Source organism: Lactuca serriola, chromosome 1 (assembly GCF_051521515.1).
Source record: "Lactuca serriola cultivar US96UC23 chromosome 1, Lser_US96UC23_V15, whole genome shotgun sequence".
Taxonomy (NCBI): Eukaryota; Viridiplantae; Streptophyta; class Magnoliopsida; order Asterales; family Asteraceae; genus Lactuca; species Lactuca serriola.
This window is the reverse complement of record NC_136408.1, coordinates 30,196,817-30,211,886: the sequence shown is the minus strand read 5'-3', so window position 1 is coordinate 30,211,886 and position 15,070 is coordinate 30,196,817. Positions and strand designations below refer to the sequence as shown.

The window sequence follows — 15,070 nt, the reverse complement described above, 5'->3', positions numbered from 1 at the left end:
TCAATAATCACAACAACATGGAGATTTTACAAGAACTTGGACAAATGATGGATTAACTCGAAGTTTCTATTCATTTACTCTTACAAATTGGATACAAGGTGACACATGATTGAGGTGTCAATTCTCAAACTGAAATTTCTTCTACAAATCCCAAGGTGTCAAGAATCAAGATGACTGTGTAGTACCTTCGGTTTCACTTTTCTTATTGAAATCAACTCCCTGAAAAACAACTCTTGAAGATCGGTACTTGCTACCAACTCCTGTGCCAAATCCCCATCCGAGCCCCACCCCAACTCCACAGCCTCCACCTTTCAAATCAATCAAACAGTTGCAGGTTTATCAACAATATGCATGAATGAAGAACAAGTTGCATATATACAAGTAAAAAAACAGTCTTGAACTCTTAAATGGCGTACCTGCACCAAGACCTAGGAAATTCAAAGGCATACCTGAATAAGATACAATGTTAATTAGCTTGGATTAAATGTAACAACATACTTTTGCTAATTTGAGTTGCCCTAAGTTAGATTTACAATTTCCGAACACAAATCTGAAATGAGTATCGTTCAGTTGTTTGAAATTCAATTTGCAGTTTATGAACAGGAAGAACAGATAACATTATCTGTATATATTGATCAATCATATGGATAAAGAATATAAGACGAGTTATAAAAGTAATTGAGGGTGGAAAAAGCTGTGAATGTGTTAGAGAGAGATGTGACCTCCGAAACCCCATCCGACGCCAAAACCACAGCCGACTCCAAAACCTAAAAACAGAAACCAAGTGAGGGTTTTGCAGGAAGAATCTTAACGAAGAGAGAAAATTAGACGAAATATTGTAAAGGGAAATGCAAGAATTGATTAAGATTACCGAATCCAATTCCAGTTCCATCGAAATTTGTAAGCACCATCCGGATGGAGAACTCTTTCTACGACAATGGCGGATCCCTAACTTTTTTCACGTTGCAAGGCCTCTACAAAAAGAATGCTGATTTTATTTCTTTGCTAAATTTGTGTTTTAGTACTACCACTTTTTGTTTTTCTACTTTTGCACCCTATATCTTTCAAAAATTATTATTATTATTAAGCTCGGGTCACGAGCCATTGGATCTCTTCAACTTTTGATCTCGGCCGCATAAACTCTGTTTTTACAAGGTTTTTTTTTATTTTTTATTTTTTTTTTATTTTTTTTAGTTTCTTCGTTCCTTCTTCTTCATGTATCCATGACTCCACTCTCTACATAACTGCGAATCAGTTTTATTGAAGAACTGCAAATCAGTTTTATACCGACCACATGATTCCATGATTCCTAAACTCCTTGCTCCTTCAACTCCTCTCGGAACTCTTTGCCTATAAATAATAGAGATTACGATATTGTCGGAGAAAAACGTTTCTTCATAATCATTTCTTCATCTTCTTCTCTCCCATGTTTGTTTATCGTGTTTCATTCATTCTTGTATTGGATTTCACCAATTGAAAAACTCATTTAATTTAAAAAAATTATTACTTTTATAACTATAAAAAATCTTTTTAATTGTAATGTTTTTCTTTCGATGTACTGAAAATATACATTAATGGCTTCTAATTGTTTTTGGTGTTTGTTGTAGGTTATTGCAAAACCTTTTTTTGCTCCGTGGCTTCTGATTGATTGGTTTCGTCCATAAATGGCTTCTGATTGTTTCAAGTAAGTTTGCTTTTATTTTCTCATCTAAATTCATGTTATTTATCTTATTTCCTTTATGTTACAAATTCATGTTATTTATCTTATTTTCTTTTGGTGTTCAGTTTATTTATGTATTTTTTGTTGGATTCGATTCATGTATCTCTTTTTGGTTCATGATTATTGTGTTTTTCTGTTCCTGTATCACTATTTGATGCTTAGTTTTTTGTTTATTTGTTTATCGATCACTCTACTGATAAATCAATCTCAAGATTTGCTCATGTATTTTGTTTTTTTTTGTTTGTTTGGTTAGGTTTTTTTGTTCGTTTATTTGGTTAGGTTGCTGAATTTCTAAATGCATTACACAGAGCATTATTGGAATTCATAAGCTTCTAGGAATGGAGGTATCTTTGATTTAGGTCATGTCTTCTTAGTCGTATGTTCCTTTCTAAAGACTGACACAACACACTTTGTATACCCAAATAGGTCTAGATCATTTTCTTAACATTTGTCTCATTTTCTTACAATTTTTTATCCTTATAGGTTACAACTAAGAATTATCTAACTGAAGTGAAAAAGGGGCAATGAAAGTGAACTCTTACTATTTACAAGTAACATCTAACCATTTATGTAACATGTTTTTTTTTCTTTACACCTGATTTTAAGGCTGATTATCATTTATTTGTTTTTTTTTTCTTTTTTTGTTATGGTGCTAAAACCGATTTTTAACATTTTGGATCACAAGAGGACACTAGAAAGGTAACTAGTGTGCTTTAAGTATTGGTGATAATTCGTAACTATTTTGTGATTCTTGCCCTTTACTAATTTTCACTACAGATATACTTCTATGAGAACATCTTCTTGCTCATTTTCCCTGTTAGTGGTGCATACATGGTTTGTTTTGACATAATTATCCTTTTGACTAATACAAGAAGTGGTCATCATGCTTTATGTCATGATTGGCTCCTTAATTGCTATAAAATCTTAGTATGGGTAAGTCTATCATTAATTAATTATTATATACACATGATGCAAGTTTTGTAACATCCCGAATCCAGGGTTTGCTAGTTCAGGGTTAAAAATGAAAATGTATAAGGGCAACTCGGCGAGTCCATGGGTAGACTCGGCGAGTAGAGTCGCGAATATGGTCGCGTGTTAAGTGGCCAACTCGGCGAGTCGGCGGCTGGACTCGGCGAGTTGGTGCTAAGTGGAGAAAACCCTAATTCTCGGGGTTGAGCCCTATATAAAGAACATAACATCCATTCCCCCAGCCTCTTTACTCTTCCTCAAGTCCAGAAACCCTAACCTTTGTGTGTGAGTGGATCAAGTTGCATTTGGAAGCTTGGAGAAGAAATTGTTGAGGAAATCTTGAAGGGTAGGAGGCTTGGAGCAAGGGGCTTTGCTTGGATTCGAGTTTCCTTGCTGTTAGGCGTTCTTTTGAGGTATTATCTCATTCTTGGGCTGTTACTTATATAGATTCTTCATTTTGGGGTTTATGGGGAGCTTATCTTGGGATGTTTTGGAGTTTGGAGATTAGATCTGAGGTTGCTACCTCAGATCTGGAATGGGGAAGGTCTACAGTGCATTAAAGTCCCTGTGGATGAGTGCTTAGTGAAGCCATCATGTCCCAAACCCTATCCCTAAGGTGTAAAAGGCCTAGATCTCTTTGGATTCACGTAAAGTTTGCCACTTTACGTGATGGATGGGTTGTAGGAGGCTAGATCTACGTTTTGGATCAATTGCATGGCCTGGAATGCTTCTATATGGATTCAGACCGGTGGTACTCGACGAGTCACATGGGTAGACTCGACGAGTTGCTTGAAGATGAGCTGGAACTTGACGAGTTGGAAGAACAACTCGGCGAGTAGGTTGAAGATAGCCTTAGACACGGCGAGTCTGTTCTTGGACTCGGCGAGTCTTGTTGAAGAGTCCCAATATCTTCTGGTTGAGTCGAGAATCGGTGAGTCAAGGGATGACTCGGTGAGCTGTGTGCGAGTGGACTCAGAGTTGTTGGACTCGGTGAGTCTCGGGGTGACTCGGCGAGTTAGGTCGCGGATTGAGGGAAGTTCTGAGCTTGGGGACTCGACGAGTCATCGGGTTGACTCGGCGAGTAGAGTCAGTCAGGGGTTGACTTTGACCTTGTCCAAGGGTTGACCAGTTGTCTTCCAGGGGTATTTTGGTAATTATGAGTATTTTATGAGTTCAGTGCTTTGTTGTTATTCAGAGGAGGAGTTCGTGTCGGAGTTTGGAGTAACGGGATCTTATCCTTTCAGTTGGCAGTTTCGAGGTGAGTTATCCTCACTATATCAACAGGGTCTAGGCCGGCCCTTATCGGATTGAGATCCGGGTAGTTGTTGTAATGTTATTGCTTTGATATGTTTGCATCCTGGTAGCTAGGATGGTATATGTTAGAGACCTGATTGAGATTGGTATCCTGAGAGATAGGGTGATGCTATGCTAGTGACCGGTTAGGTCGGTATCCTGGTTAGGATGATGATATGTTATGTGATCTGTTTGATCTGCTGGTTGACTGTGAATTGCTATATGATTGTATGTTTGTGTGCACATGGTTGTTTGGACTGGAGTTGGGTTGAGGCAGGTCCTACTTTGTGCTGTAGGCCAAGATACCCAGGGCGGACCGGTTGTCCCGAAGGCCCAGCGAGCGGTCCGGATAGGCTGTAGGCCCCAAGAGGGCAGACCAGACGTGCCGAGGCTCGGAGAGTGGACCAGGCCGACTGAAGGCCCAGTGCGGGCAGACCAGTCATACTGTAGACTCAGAGAGTGGACCAGGTGGATTGAAGGCCCGGTGCGGGCGGACCAATCACACTGTAGACTCGATGTATGTGGTTAGATTCGGAGAGTGGACCAGGTGGATTGAAGGCTCGGTGCGGGCGGACCAATCACACTGTAGACTCGAGGTATATGGCTAGACTCGGAGGGTGGACCAGGTGGACTGTTGGCCGGTGCGGCGGACCAGTCCCACAGTAGACCCGAAGTGCATGGCCGTTCTGTGATCGGATATGTTATGGCATGTTATGCGTGTATGGTATATGTGGTTGGTATTTTGGGGATATCTCACTAAGCTTTCGGGCTTACAGTTGTGGTTTAATGTTTTTTCAGGTCCTTCAAGAGACCATGGCAAGGCGAAGGCGTGATCATACCGCTCCTCGTGTTTATGTTGTGATGAGATTCTGGGAATACTTAAAATAAATTGTATTGAAAACCTTTTTGTAATAACTTTAATGGAATCGGGTTGTTTTCGAAAATTTTAAATTGGTTGAAATTTTTGGTCGTTACAAGTTTCCTTATATGTAGTTAATCTATTAGTAGTTTTGAAGGTTCATCCCTAATTTTACCTTTTAAATTTTGTTTGATACAAAGATTTCATTCTCACTCTTGGATTATCGCTTCTCATGTAAACAAACATGTTTATGTTGATTCATAGTATTTTGTTTGATTTTTTTTGCTTATTAACATATTGTCGGTTTGTAAGTTTTAGACTTTCAAGGTTTCAGTTACATTATGTATTTATGCAGTCTACTCAAATCCTGAGTTTATTAAGGGAATGACGACAAATACTGGTTACATGGACATTACATTTGAATGTGCACATGTTGAACGAGAGACTATTGAGGGAATGACGACAAATATCAGTTACATGAACATTACATAACAAATGAAGGTTTCAGATATTTGAAGATCTTTATTTAGTTATATACTTTATTTATCATCTTGTAGATGTAAGTTATTGTTATACACTGGTATAAGATAAGAAAAGTGATGGCATAACCTGTTAATGATATCCGAAAATGCAGAAGATGAAGAAGGAAGTGAGAGTCTATAGGTTAATTTATATTATTTCTATAAAGTTAGATTATGTTTTTTTGTATGCTTCTTATTATTGTGATCGATATTTACAATTAGGTTGGTCATGATAATATTAAAGATCATATTTGTAACACGTGTACCTTTATCTCTACTTTACTAGACAGGAAGACATTAAGTAAGTTACAACATATTGTTTAAATTTTCTAGTTTTCTTACGATATGAAATATTTTTACTTCAATTGTTATTGTCAGCAACATTATGTTTATTTCTCATGATTCTTATCGTGTGTTAATTGATTGTCATTCTTTTTATTTTATTGTGTTTTAATTTTTTTTCATTCATATGTTTTTTATTTTGGTAGATTTGTCATTATACAATGTATGGTAACAAATTACATGATGATGATATATAACAAAGTAAAATTAATATTTTTTTATTACACTGGTCAACAATCCATCGGACGAGTAATGAACAAAAAATAAGTTTGTATGTGTTTGTATAATTGGAACAAATGAATGATATAAGTACAAAAAATATTGAATTTCATAGTACAATGCTATAGATGGAACAAATGAAGGTATGATGTTATACAAAAAAGTAAAATCGATCTATTGTTTTTTATTACATCAGTCAAGTGTCCACCGGATGGGTATTAAACTAGTTTTAGCGTGTTTTTAGGGGTGTTTGTATGTTTAAATGTTTAGACGATGCGATATAGGACATGATTTGCTCATTATGGGCTGAGGTGGATGGCCTTAATGTCGTTGTAACGAGGGGGAACACCCCCCCTTCTTCTCGTTGCATCTCGTTAAGAAATTCTCGTTCCCGGTACGACGCATTGAAACGGCGAAAAAAGTATACGTTGGGGGTAGTGACCGTTGCAAATGGTCAATATTTAATTTGCTTATGTGGCATGTAAGGTAGCATAACTTGGTGTTGCATCTTATTGCCCACACCTAATGCTGTTAAAATAGAGATTAATGTTACATTTTCCTATAAACTATGGTCAATATCAAAGTCTTAATCGTGTAGTCTAAATAGGGTAGCAACATACGAGTGTTAAATACACTAAGGCTAAAGGGTAAGAGAGGTGTTTCATACGTAAAAGCAAATGCATTTCATACGTAAAAGAAATTGCAGAGATTTTCACTAATAAATACATTGGCTGATCCACTATAGATCTCGGGGTATCTCGGGATACCCCTCAAAAAAAATTTAGTAGTGTTCATTTTTACGGAAAAATTCATTTTATGTTGCGGTTTTATATCGGAAAAAAATTGGGCTATCCTAAAATATTTTAGGTTATTTCTAAATTCCAAAATACAAACTAGCCCAAATGATCCAAAAATTTTAAGCACGCACCAACTAATTTATTGAAACAAAGAGGTATTAAGCCCAATCAGTTCAATGAAGAAAAAATTGGACATCCTAATCCTTTTTGTGATTGTCGACTTCTTAATTGTCGACTCGTCTTCTGTTTTATCGACTCATCCTATCGTTGACTTCATTGCAACCCTCACTCACAGAGCCACAGTGTCGTCGCCTGCTGGAGGGAGAATTCTGGCGACCTCCTCCTCGACTCCTCCACAATGAAACAAGTTAGTATAAAAAAATACTCAATTCTATTATGTATTTAGGTTAATTCAAATTCCAATTTTTTGTCATTATGTTTGAAAAATTAGAAATTACTAATTAACTTTGTTAAATTAGGGACGTACGGTTAATAGTTAACGATTATTTGTTGTTGTAACTTGAAATCAAGTTACGTCACTTATTCAATTTCAAGCCTAAATGAGATCACATGTAAATACAATTTCAAGCCTTTTTATGTCACTTATTCAATTTACACGTATAGTATACAACTTTACATCAGTTCCCTATTTTTGTTTTAAACCCCCAAGTATTTTTTTTGGTGTTTTTCTCAGCTCTATTTTTTGTATCTAGTAACTTTTGTTACACTTATAACACCATACTAGAGGGTTTTAATATTATAAATAATATTCCTGATAAAAAAACATTTGTTTGTTATTCGATGCATGACATACATAACAATATCAATTTAGAAAACCAAGTACACTCTTAACATATTGAAACACATATAAATGAAGATATTCACATAAATTGTCATTTGGTAGCATCATCCAAAAGTGAGAAAATTAATGATACAGATGTGAGTTTTAAATGTGATGCCGATGAAAGTAATGATACAATTATCATGGAAATGTATTCAATACACCCCATGGTGCATATATGTTTTATAAACGATATGCCTTTTTACATGGATTTGACATATGTATCCATTAGGATTATAAATTTTTTACATGGATTTGACATATGTATTCATTAGGATTATAAAAATAAGACAACTAAAGAGGTTTATCGTAGGATATATGTATGCAACAAATAAGGCTTTAAACGTTTGAAGGATGACAGTTCATGTGTGAATGCAAAGAAATGTTGAAGAGAGTTAATGATAGGATGTGAAGCAATGCTTCATAATTTAAAAAGGAAAGATGGGAAATGGTTTGTGGATATTTTTAATGATAAACATAATCATGATTTAAGTCTTACGTCGACCAAATTAATGAAACATCAGTCTCATGGGAAGTTCTTCCGCTTAATGGCATGTAAATCTCTCATGGTGGACCTTAGTCAATCAGGGTTGAAGTCATCTCAAATTGAAAAGGCTTCAAATGAAATAAAACTTCATGTGAAGCTAATGTTAATTCACAACAATGTGTTGATATCTTATCTTGAGCAATGAAAAAAATAAAGGTAAGGAGTTTTATAAACTTATCAAAAATTTCAAGATAAAGAATTAGTTGATTTTAATTGGTATTTCGTTGTTCATTTAGTTTACGATGACTCACCTAGAAATGTTTTTTTTTGGGGCTGATGGAAGGTCAAGGGATGCATATTCAAAATTTGGAGACATTGGTGTGTTTAATGTTACTTATATGACAGACAAGTTTAAGTTGTCTTTTTCTCATTTTGTTGGGGTGAGACATTATGGCAAATCCGTAATTTAATGTTAGCAAAGTAGACTGAGGTTTTACAATTTTTGATTTTTTGGCCGAGTAGGTAGAACTTGCCTAGGTAGAGGTCTAAGCCCGAGTAACTCATTGAGTACTTGACTGAGTTGTCTGATTTTTACAACATAGTGGAATAAAATCTCGTTAATCCTGTTTTCAATAGTCTCCTAATTCCCTTTAATTGGATGATAGCTCAACTTAGTTCAAATCGTTGTTGGATGGTAACTATGACATTCATTTGAGTTCTTTGGACTTAATTTCACTCTAACTCAGTGTTTTCACATATACATTTATTAGCATACACTAGTTTATAACCCGTGGAACCACGGGTTATAAAATTAATTAAACTTTCATAATAAAAATTTATAATTATTAATCAATTATTTTAAATAAATCATTGTAAATAAGTTATTAATTAAAAGATATATATATATATATATATATATATATATATATATATATATATATAAATTTTAAAGTTATTATAACTTCAAATTTAACATATAATTAGTAAATGTAAATTTGAATTTTGAAATGAGTTGTTTTCTAATATATCTACATGACATATGACAAAATATTAATGAAGAGTTGTATTAGAGTGACACTTGGCAAAATAAGATTAAAACTATTCATTTATTAGAATAAGGATGTGCATGCAATTTTGCACAAACACCCGTAGAGTGTGTGACGAATAAAATCTTCCATGATAATACGATTATATATCAAATATATTTATTAACTTCTCAGTATTGTTTAATTGTTTTTTTTAATTTCTTTTTGAATTATGTTAACCAATGAGTTGCATGTCAAGTAAATTATGATGTGGACTTATTTGTATCAATGCCATTTGGAAATTAATGAAAATATGATAGGCTTGTAGAAATGATTAGGGTGTAAAATTCAAGTCATGCATTGCTTCATGAAAACAAAATGTCCACTTTCTAAAAATGCATCTATTTTTTGATGAAGCAAAATGGTCTCTTGTCTTATTTTATATAGTTGCTAGATACAAGTATATATGATAAACTAGTTTATAACCCGTGGAACCATGAGTTATAAAATTAATTAAACTTTCATAATAAAAATTTATAATTATTAATCAATTATTTTAAATAAATCATTGTAAATAAGTTATTAATTAAAAAATATATCAAATTTTTAAAGTTATTATAACTTCAAATTTAACATATCATTAGTAAATGTAAATTTGAATTTTGAAATTAGTTGTTATCTAATATATCTACATGACATATGACATAATATTAATGAAGAGTTGTATTAGAGTGACACTTGACAAAATGAGATTAAAACTATTCATTTATTAGAATAAGGATTCAACCAAAAAGTCATTTTTTGAACTATAGAAAAATAAAGGATCTCCTTTGAACCGGTTATAGTTATAATAGAATTGTAATCCTTCTACTAATATTCGTTGCTTGTTATCCTAGCTTCTTTGTTAGTTATAATTGAATTGTAATTCTTCTACATAATCGTTGCTTATTATCCTAGCTTCTTTGTTTGTTTCTTTCTTTTTTTAGTAAAATATTGAAGTTAAACAAAACATAACAAAATATGATTATTTATGTAGAACCATATGATCTCAATACACTTTATTATTTAAAAAAAGATATATAAATATATAGTTAATTTTGATATCTATTTTTACTTAAACAACTTTTTTTATAATGGCTAACACACATCTAATCTTATTCTTCAATCTACATTAATTTTCATTTACTACAAGACTTGAAGCTTCGATTATTTGGAGAGACATTTTCAAGGTTAGTCGAAAGATCATTTGGTTTTTAGTTAATAACTAATAATTCTTTTCACATTAATTAAAAAAAAATTAAATATTTTCCTATCTTTAGTTTTTATTTATCTTCATACACATCTAAAATGTGAAACTCGTTTTTTTTAATTTGTTGATTATGACACTTGTGTATATCTAAACTAGATTGAAACAAAAGTTAGTAGATATTTGATTTCTCTTAGAAAACAAAGTTACAAAAGTTTGTGAGTGACATTTTGTTTTATAATTTGATAGCATCATTTGTTCATTTGTCATGATGCAAAGCTAAGCCTAGGATTAGGTTTACCTATAAAGAACACAGAAAAAGGTCATTGCTTGCTTCCAATTGAAGCATCATGGTGCCAATCTACCAAATCCTAGCCCACCATTGTTTCCGCCTTTGAAGCTTTTGAGGTAGCACAGTATATACACTCGCTTTCTTCAGAAATCAATACTCAAAAGTCAAAAAGAGTTGCTCCACCTCCATCATATCCTCCATATCTCAATTCCATGTGTCGATAATAAGTTTCATTTCTTACGTATGATCATCGATCGGAAAGAATTAAAAAGTTCTGTAGATTTTGAGTTGAAGTATTTGTTTGGATCTTTAAATTAGAAAACTGGTTCTTTTGTGGCAAAAGTTCTTGATGGCGTTGTTGTAGCCGATAACCTTAACCCAACTTAACTCAACTGGATTTTAGTCACAACCCAAAACCTAATCAACTCGACTCGCTAATCTACTACCATTGTTGTGTCCTTTTTGCCATAGAAATGTAGAGAACTGTTCACTTTGGAGGTTTTAAATTACTTGGTGGATCATGAACTGTATATCAACACAACTTAATTGGGTGTGGTTTTCTGGGACTGGTACAGGATATAAATAAGTTACTAGCCCTAAAATGTTCAAATGTAACATAATATGCCCATTGAAACAAAACGAATATTCAATCTTTGTAATTAGTATTTTATCTAATATGGATTTGTGGTCCTCTCTTGTCACTATCTTCTCACATGCATGCACATATGAATAGTGATGGGAGGAGAAAAAAAAACCATCAGGTTGATCATTAAATACTATTACATTTAAGAATCAGTATTTGATGCTAACTACCAGTACAATAGTATATAATTAATAAACTAGAAACTAAAAGAAGGTACAACAGTTGTTTTTCTAAACTGCTTATACATACCTAAATATTTGTTATATTGTTTCAGCCATGGAACATTTCTTTGTATTCCTATATCCATGAACCTTTCTCCTGGTAGCATCTCCATCTTTGCTGAACACAGGGTCTTCTAAAATGGTATATAACCCTGCAAAAATTTCGAGTCAACATTTCCTGCATGATATATTTTTCTTCTTTAAACGTTGTATTCCAAATAAAAACCATATATACCCTTGACTTCTGATGTCAAACATACTACAGGTAATCAGGTATGTAATAGTATATGTATTTAGTTTATTTGGTATTGATTCTTATAACTGGTTATTTACTTTTGATAACCATGCTTCGGAAGTTTCAGAAATCATTTCAGTGTTGATGTCCAATGTTAACTCATTTGACCATCAAAAATTAAAATCTCTTCTTTTTTGGCGAATCCATTTGATTTTTGATAACGACACAAAAGTGAGAGAAGGTTAGATACGTAAGTCTTACCTGACATCAGCCGTTCATCGCTTGTGAGTTCTTCCTTGTTTCTTCCAGGATCGATAGATGAGCTCCCATTGTTTGATAATTTTGATTTGGCAGACGCGAAAAACCATGTAGAATCCATCAGTTTCTTGATCATATGCACTGCATAGTAAGGGATTTTCGCATGTTTTTTCTTGTCGGCAGTAACGAAATTGATGAACATCAAACAGTCCATCAAGCTTTCTTTTGACAACCCTTTCATGTAGTAAGCCTGTGATCTTCTCCACAGGCTTTTGGCATGAGAATTGACAGGGTTTGAGATTGAAAGAGCTCTGGTAGCATCACTAATGGCGGCATCTGGATTATTAAGCAGTAAATAACACTGAGCTCTATTACTGTGAAGTACAATCCTCTCTTTCTTTAGTTTTAGTGGACACAATTTTACACCTTCGGTGTATTTCACAACTGCGGTGTCTATATCTCCTAACCAAAAGCTATGATTCGCTTGTTGTTTTATCAGACTCACCAGGACTCTTTTCTCCTCTAGTTTCTCATCAGACATCAATCTCTCTTTCTTGTTCTTATCAACTTTAAAAATCCATGTTTCTTTTAATATTCTTTCAACTTCACGATTCTTGATTCTTGATTTCCCATTCTTGAAGTCAGTGAGCAGTGCTCTTGTGATTTTCTGGCCTATTTTTGACCTTTCTCCTAGTTCCCGGAGCTCAATCAAATCAAACAAATAAACTGATGCGATTTCAAGAACTTTGTACCTCGTGTTCAGGTCATGAAGAAGTAAGAGAAGACAATCAATCGCCATATACTGCCAATCATCCGAAGATCTTGAGAGGTTACAGATACTTTCGATAACCTCTTCGGATTCTGAAACTCTTGTTCTTCCAACTGGGGTATAACACAAGATCCTTATTAACCCGACACCAGCAGGTGATGTGTGATTCACAAGCCCACCCCACATTGAACTCAACTCCTTCAAGAACTCTTTATTACAGATAACATCTATGGACCTACCTCTAATGGCAAAGCAATTTAGTAGGTGTAGAGACCAACACTGGATTTGGCTAGCCCATTCCTCAGCCTTTCTGTTCTCCATCTCTAATCCTCCAACTCCTCTAGTGATCAAGTTTTTATGATATTTGACCCTCTCGTTTGCGTCGTTAACAGCCACAAACTCATTATAAACTACCTCATCGCAGCTACATGCTAGGCCCATGGTTAGCTTCACTACCTCTTCTTCATAAACCGCCAAGGCTTCAAAAGTACCATCATAGCTTGCTAGGTGTCCAAGAGCTCTAACTGCAACCCTTTGCTCCAACCAACTCATCTTTCCTCTCATAAGATCCAACAATGGCGGAATAATACCAGAGTCCGCAGCTTTTTCTGCGAACTCAAATCTGTTCATGGTGTATGATCCTACAATATGGGCTGCATAATATGGTATATATACGTTTTGGCCATCAAGAAGCCAAGCTCGGTCGTTGATGCTCTTATCGAGCAAGGTAACCATGCATTTGAATATACCTAGGGATGGAAACTCTGGATCCTCGGGTTGAGTCATGGCGATGTTCCATAGACTACTTAGAATAAGCACACGCTCTTGCTCGTTGATTGTTAGCATTTCTTTGAAGCATTTCTTGATTCCTGCTCTCCTGATCAATATGTTTGGCTCTTTCATGGAACAGAAGAAGCAAGTAGGGTTAGTGCAGCTCATGGTGGATCGATATCTGGAAAGATTCTGTTTATCGTGTTGGATTCGTCTTTGATTAGGTCTTGTATAAAATATAAGGAGATGGAATAATAGTGGAGTTGGCCAAGTTATAAAGTGACAGTGAGCCGAACAAAAGAAGACTTTTTACAAAATGTAACATTCTGAATTCTATATCTACAAGTGTACAGTCCCACTCATCATTTCTTTTGGCGCATTCTAAGATCAAGAGAGTTTAGAATGAAGTTTAATCATTCTTTGATGTTGAAAAAAAGCAACTAAAGTATCAACTTTTATCACTCATAGATATTAGTTATTCCACAGCACATTAACCTCTACAAAATTCATGAATATATCACATCAATATTTTATCACTCATTGAACTCAATATATATTTAATAGTTAAAAGATTTATTTTTTCCTATTGAAGAGTTAAATGACTATTTAATTACATATCCATTGAATGTCAACATGACATCCTACAATGATAAAGTTTAATCCAATGAATGTCAATTAGTCATGCTACTTCATTCAACTCTTCCATTGAAGTATATATTGTGCATGCTCTAAATGCCAACTTGATATCCCATTATAGTTGATTTAATCTATATGATAATTAGGCATATGCATTATCGATGTTCTTAATGTACATCAACTTAGATTATAATTCCATACTTCGTGATCAAGACGAATGTTTATATTTCTTTTCAGAAGAAAAAAAACCATGGGAATAGAATTCAAATCAATTCATATATATATATATATATATATATATATATATATATATATATATACACACACACACAGAGAGCTAGGTTCAAATGTTTTCAACCAGTATTGTGTGTACATATAGACCAATAATAATTTAGCACAAGTTAAATTTTTAAATAAATTAATAAGGGCAAATTAGTAATATTGCATGTATATTAAATAAATTCCAAAATTAAAATCAAATCAAATCCCTATAAAATTGCAATCAGTTTTTTTACCCTACAAAAACCAGCAGAACTGAAAAAGTAATCGACATTTTCTTTCACATTTAATCACCGATCGCCGTCACATACTCCTCCCCTTCGTTGCCACCGACTCCGTCGTCAACAATACTGGATCCGCCTTTCCCCTTCACCTAATGTTGGTCACTTTCAATTGGTCCCTTCATCTTCATTATATGCATCCTTAATTTCACATACAGGGCTCTTAAATCCAATCGATGCAATGTGAGGGAAAAGCGAGTGAAATAACATGCTGGTCAATCCAATCGGCATTCAAGTTTCTCCGCTTGAATTTTCTAACTAGGTAAAAAATTTTCAATTGTCTTTAATTTCTGATTTTGCTTTGTAGATTAATCTTTTTTGGAATACAAATTGATGTGTTGGTAGGTTTTTAGATTATCTAGGGTT

General features: G+C 34.1%; 2 protein-coding genes across 2 annotated transcripts; both read right to left on the bottom strand.

Annotated features, from left to right (window-relative positions):
- Positions 1-24: 24 nt before the first annotated feature.
- Positions 25-1,019, bottom strand: LOC145079836 (glycine-rich protein). Its single transcript, XM_079023133.1, has 4 exons — positions 872-1,019; positions 723-767; positions 417-449; positions 25-308 (listed from the first exon to the last, which is right to left on the bottom strand). The coding sequence occupies exons 1-4, from the start codon at positions 909-911 to the stop codon at positions 166-168; spliced, it is 261 nt and encodes an 86-aa protein (XP_078879259.1). The 5' UTR covers positions 912-1,019; the 3' UTR covers positions 25-165.
- A 10,319-nt stretch (positions 1,020-11,338) lies between these two features.
- LOC145079784 (ARM-repeat/Tetratricopeptide repeat (TPR)-like protein) lies at positions 11,339-13,748 on the bottom strand. The gene is made up of 2 exons (XM_079023129.1): positions 11,972-13,748; positions 11,339-11,627 (listed from the first exon to the last, which is right to left on the bottom strand). Exons 1-2 carry the CDS (start codon positions 13,674-13,676, stop codon positions 11,515-11,517), a joined length of 1,818 nt encoding a protein of 605 aa, XP_078879255.1. The 5' UTR covers positions 13,677-13,748; the 3' UTR covers positions 11,339-11,514.
- Between the last annotated feature and the right edge of the window lie 1,322 nt (positions 13,749-15,070).

Coding starts and splice junctions, on each gene's coding strand:
- LOC145079836 (XM_079023133.1), bottom strand. CDS start 911: ATGGTGCTTACAAATTTCGATGGAACTGGAATTGGATTCG. Junction 768..871: donor TGGAACTGGAATTGGATTCG/GTAATCTTAATC, acceptor TTCTGTTTTTAG/GTTTTGGAGTCGGCTGTGGT. Junction 309..416: donor TTTCCTAGGTCTTGGTGCAG/GTACGCCATTTA, acceptor TTGATTTGAAAG/GTGGAGGCTGTGGAGTTGGG.
- LOC145079784 (XM_079023129.1), bottom strand. CDS start 13,676: ATGAGCTGCACTAACCCTACTTGCTTCTTCTGTTCCATGAAAGAGCCA. Junction 11,628..11,971: donor CGATGAACGGCTGATGTCAG/GTAAGACTTACG, acceptor AAATTTTTGCAG/GGTTATATACCATTTTAGAA.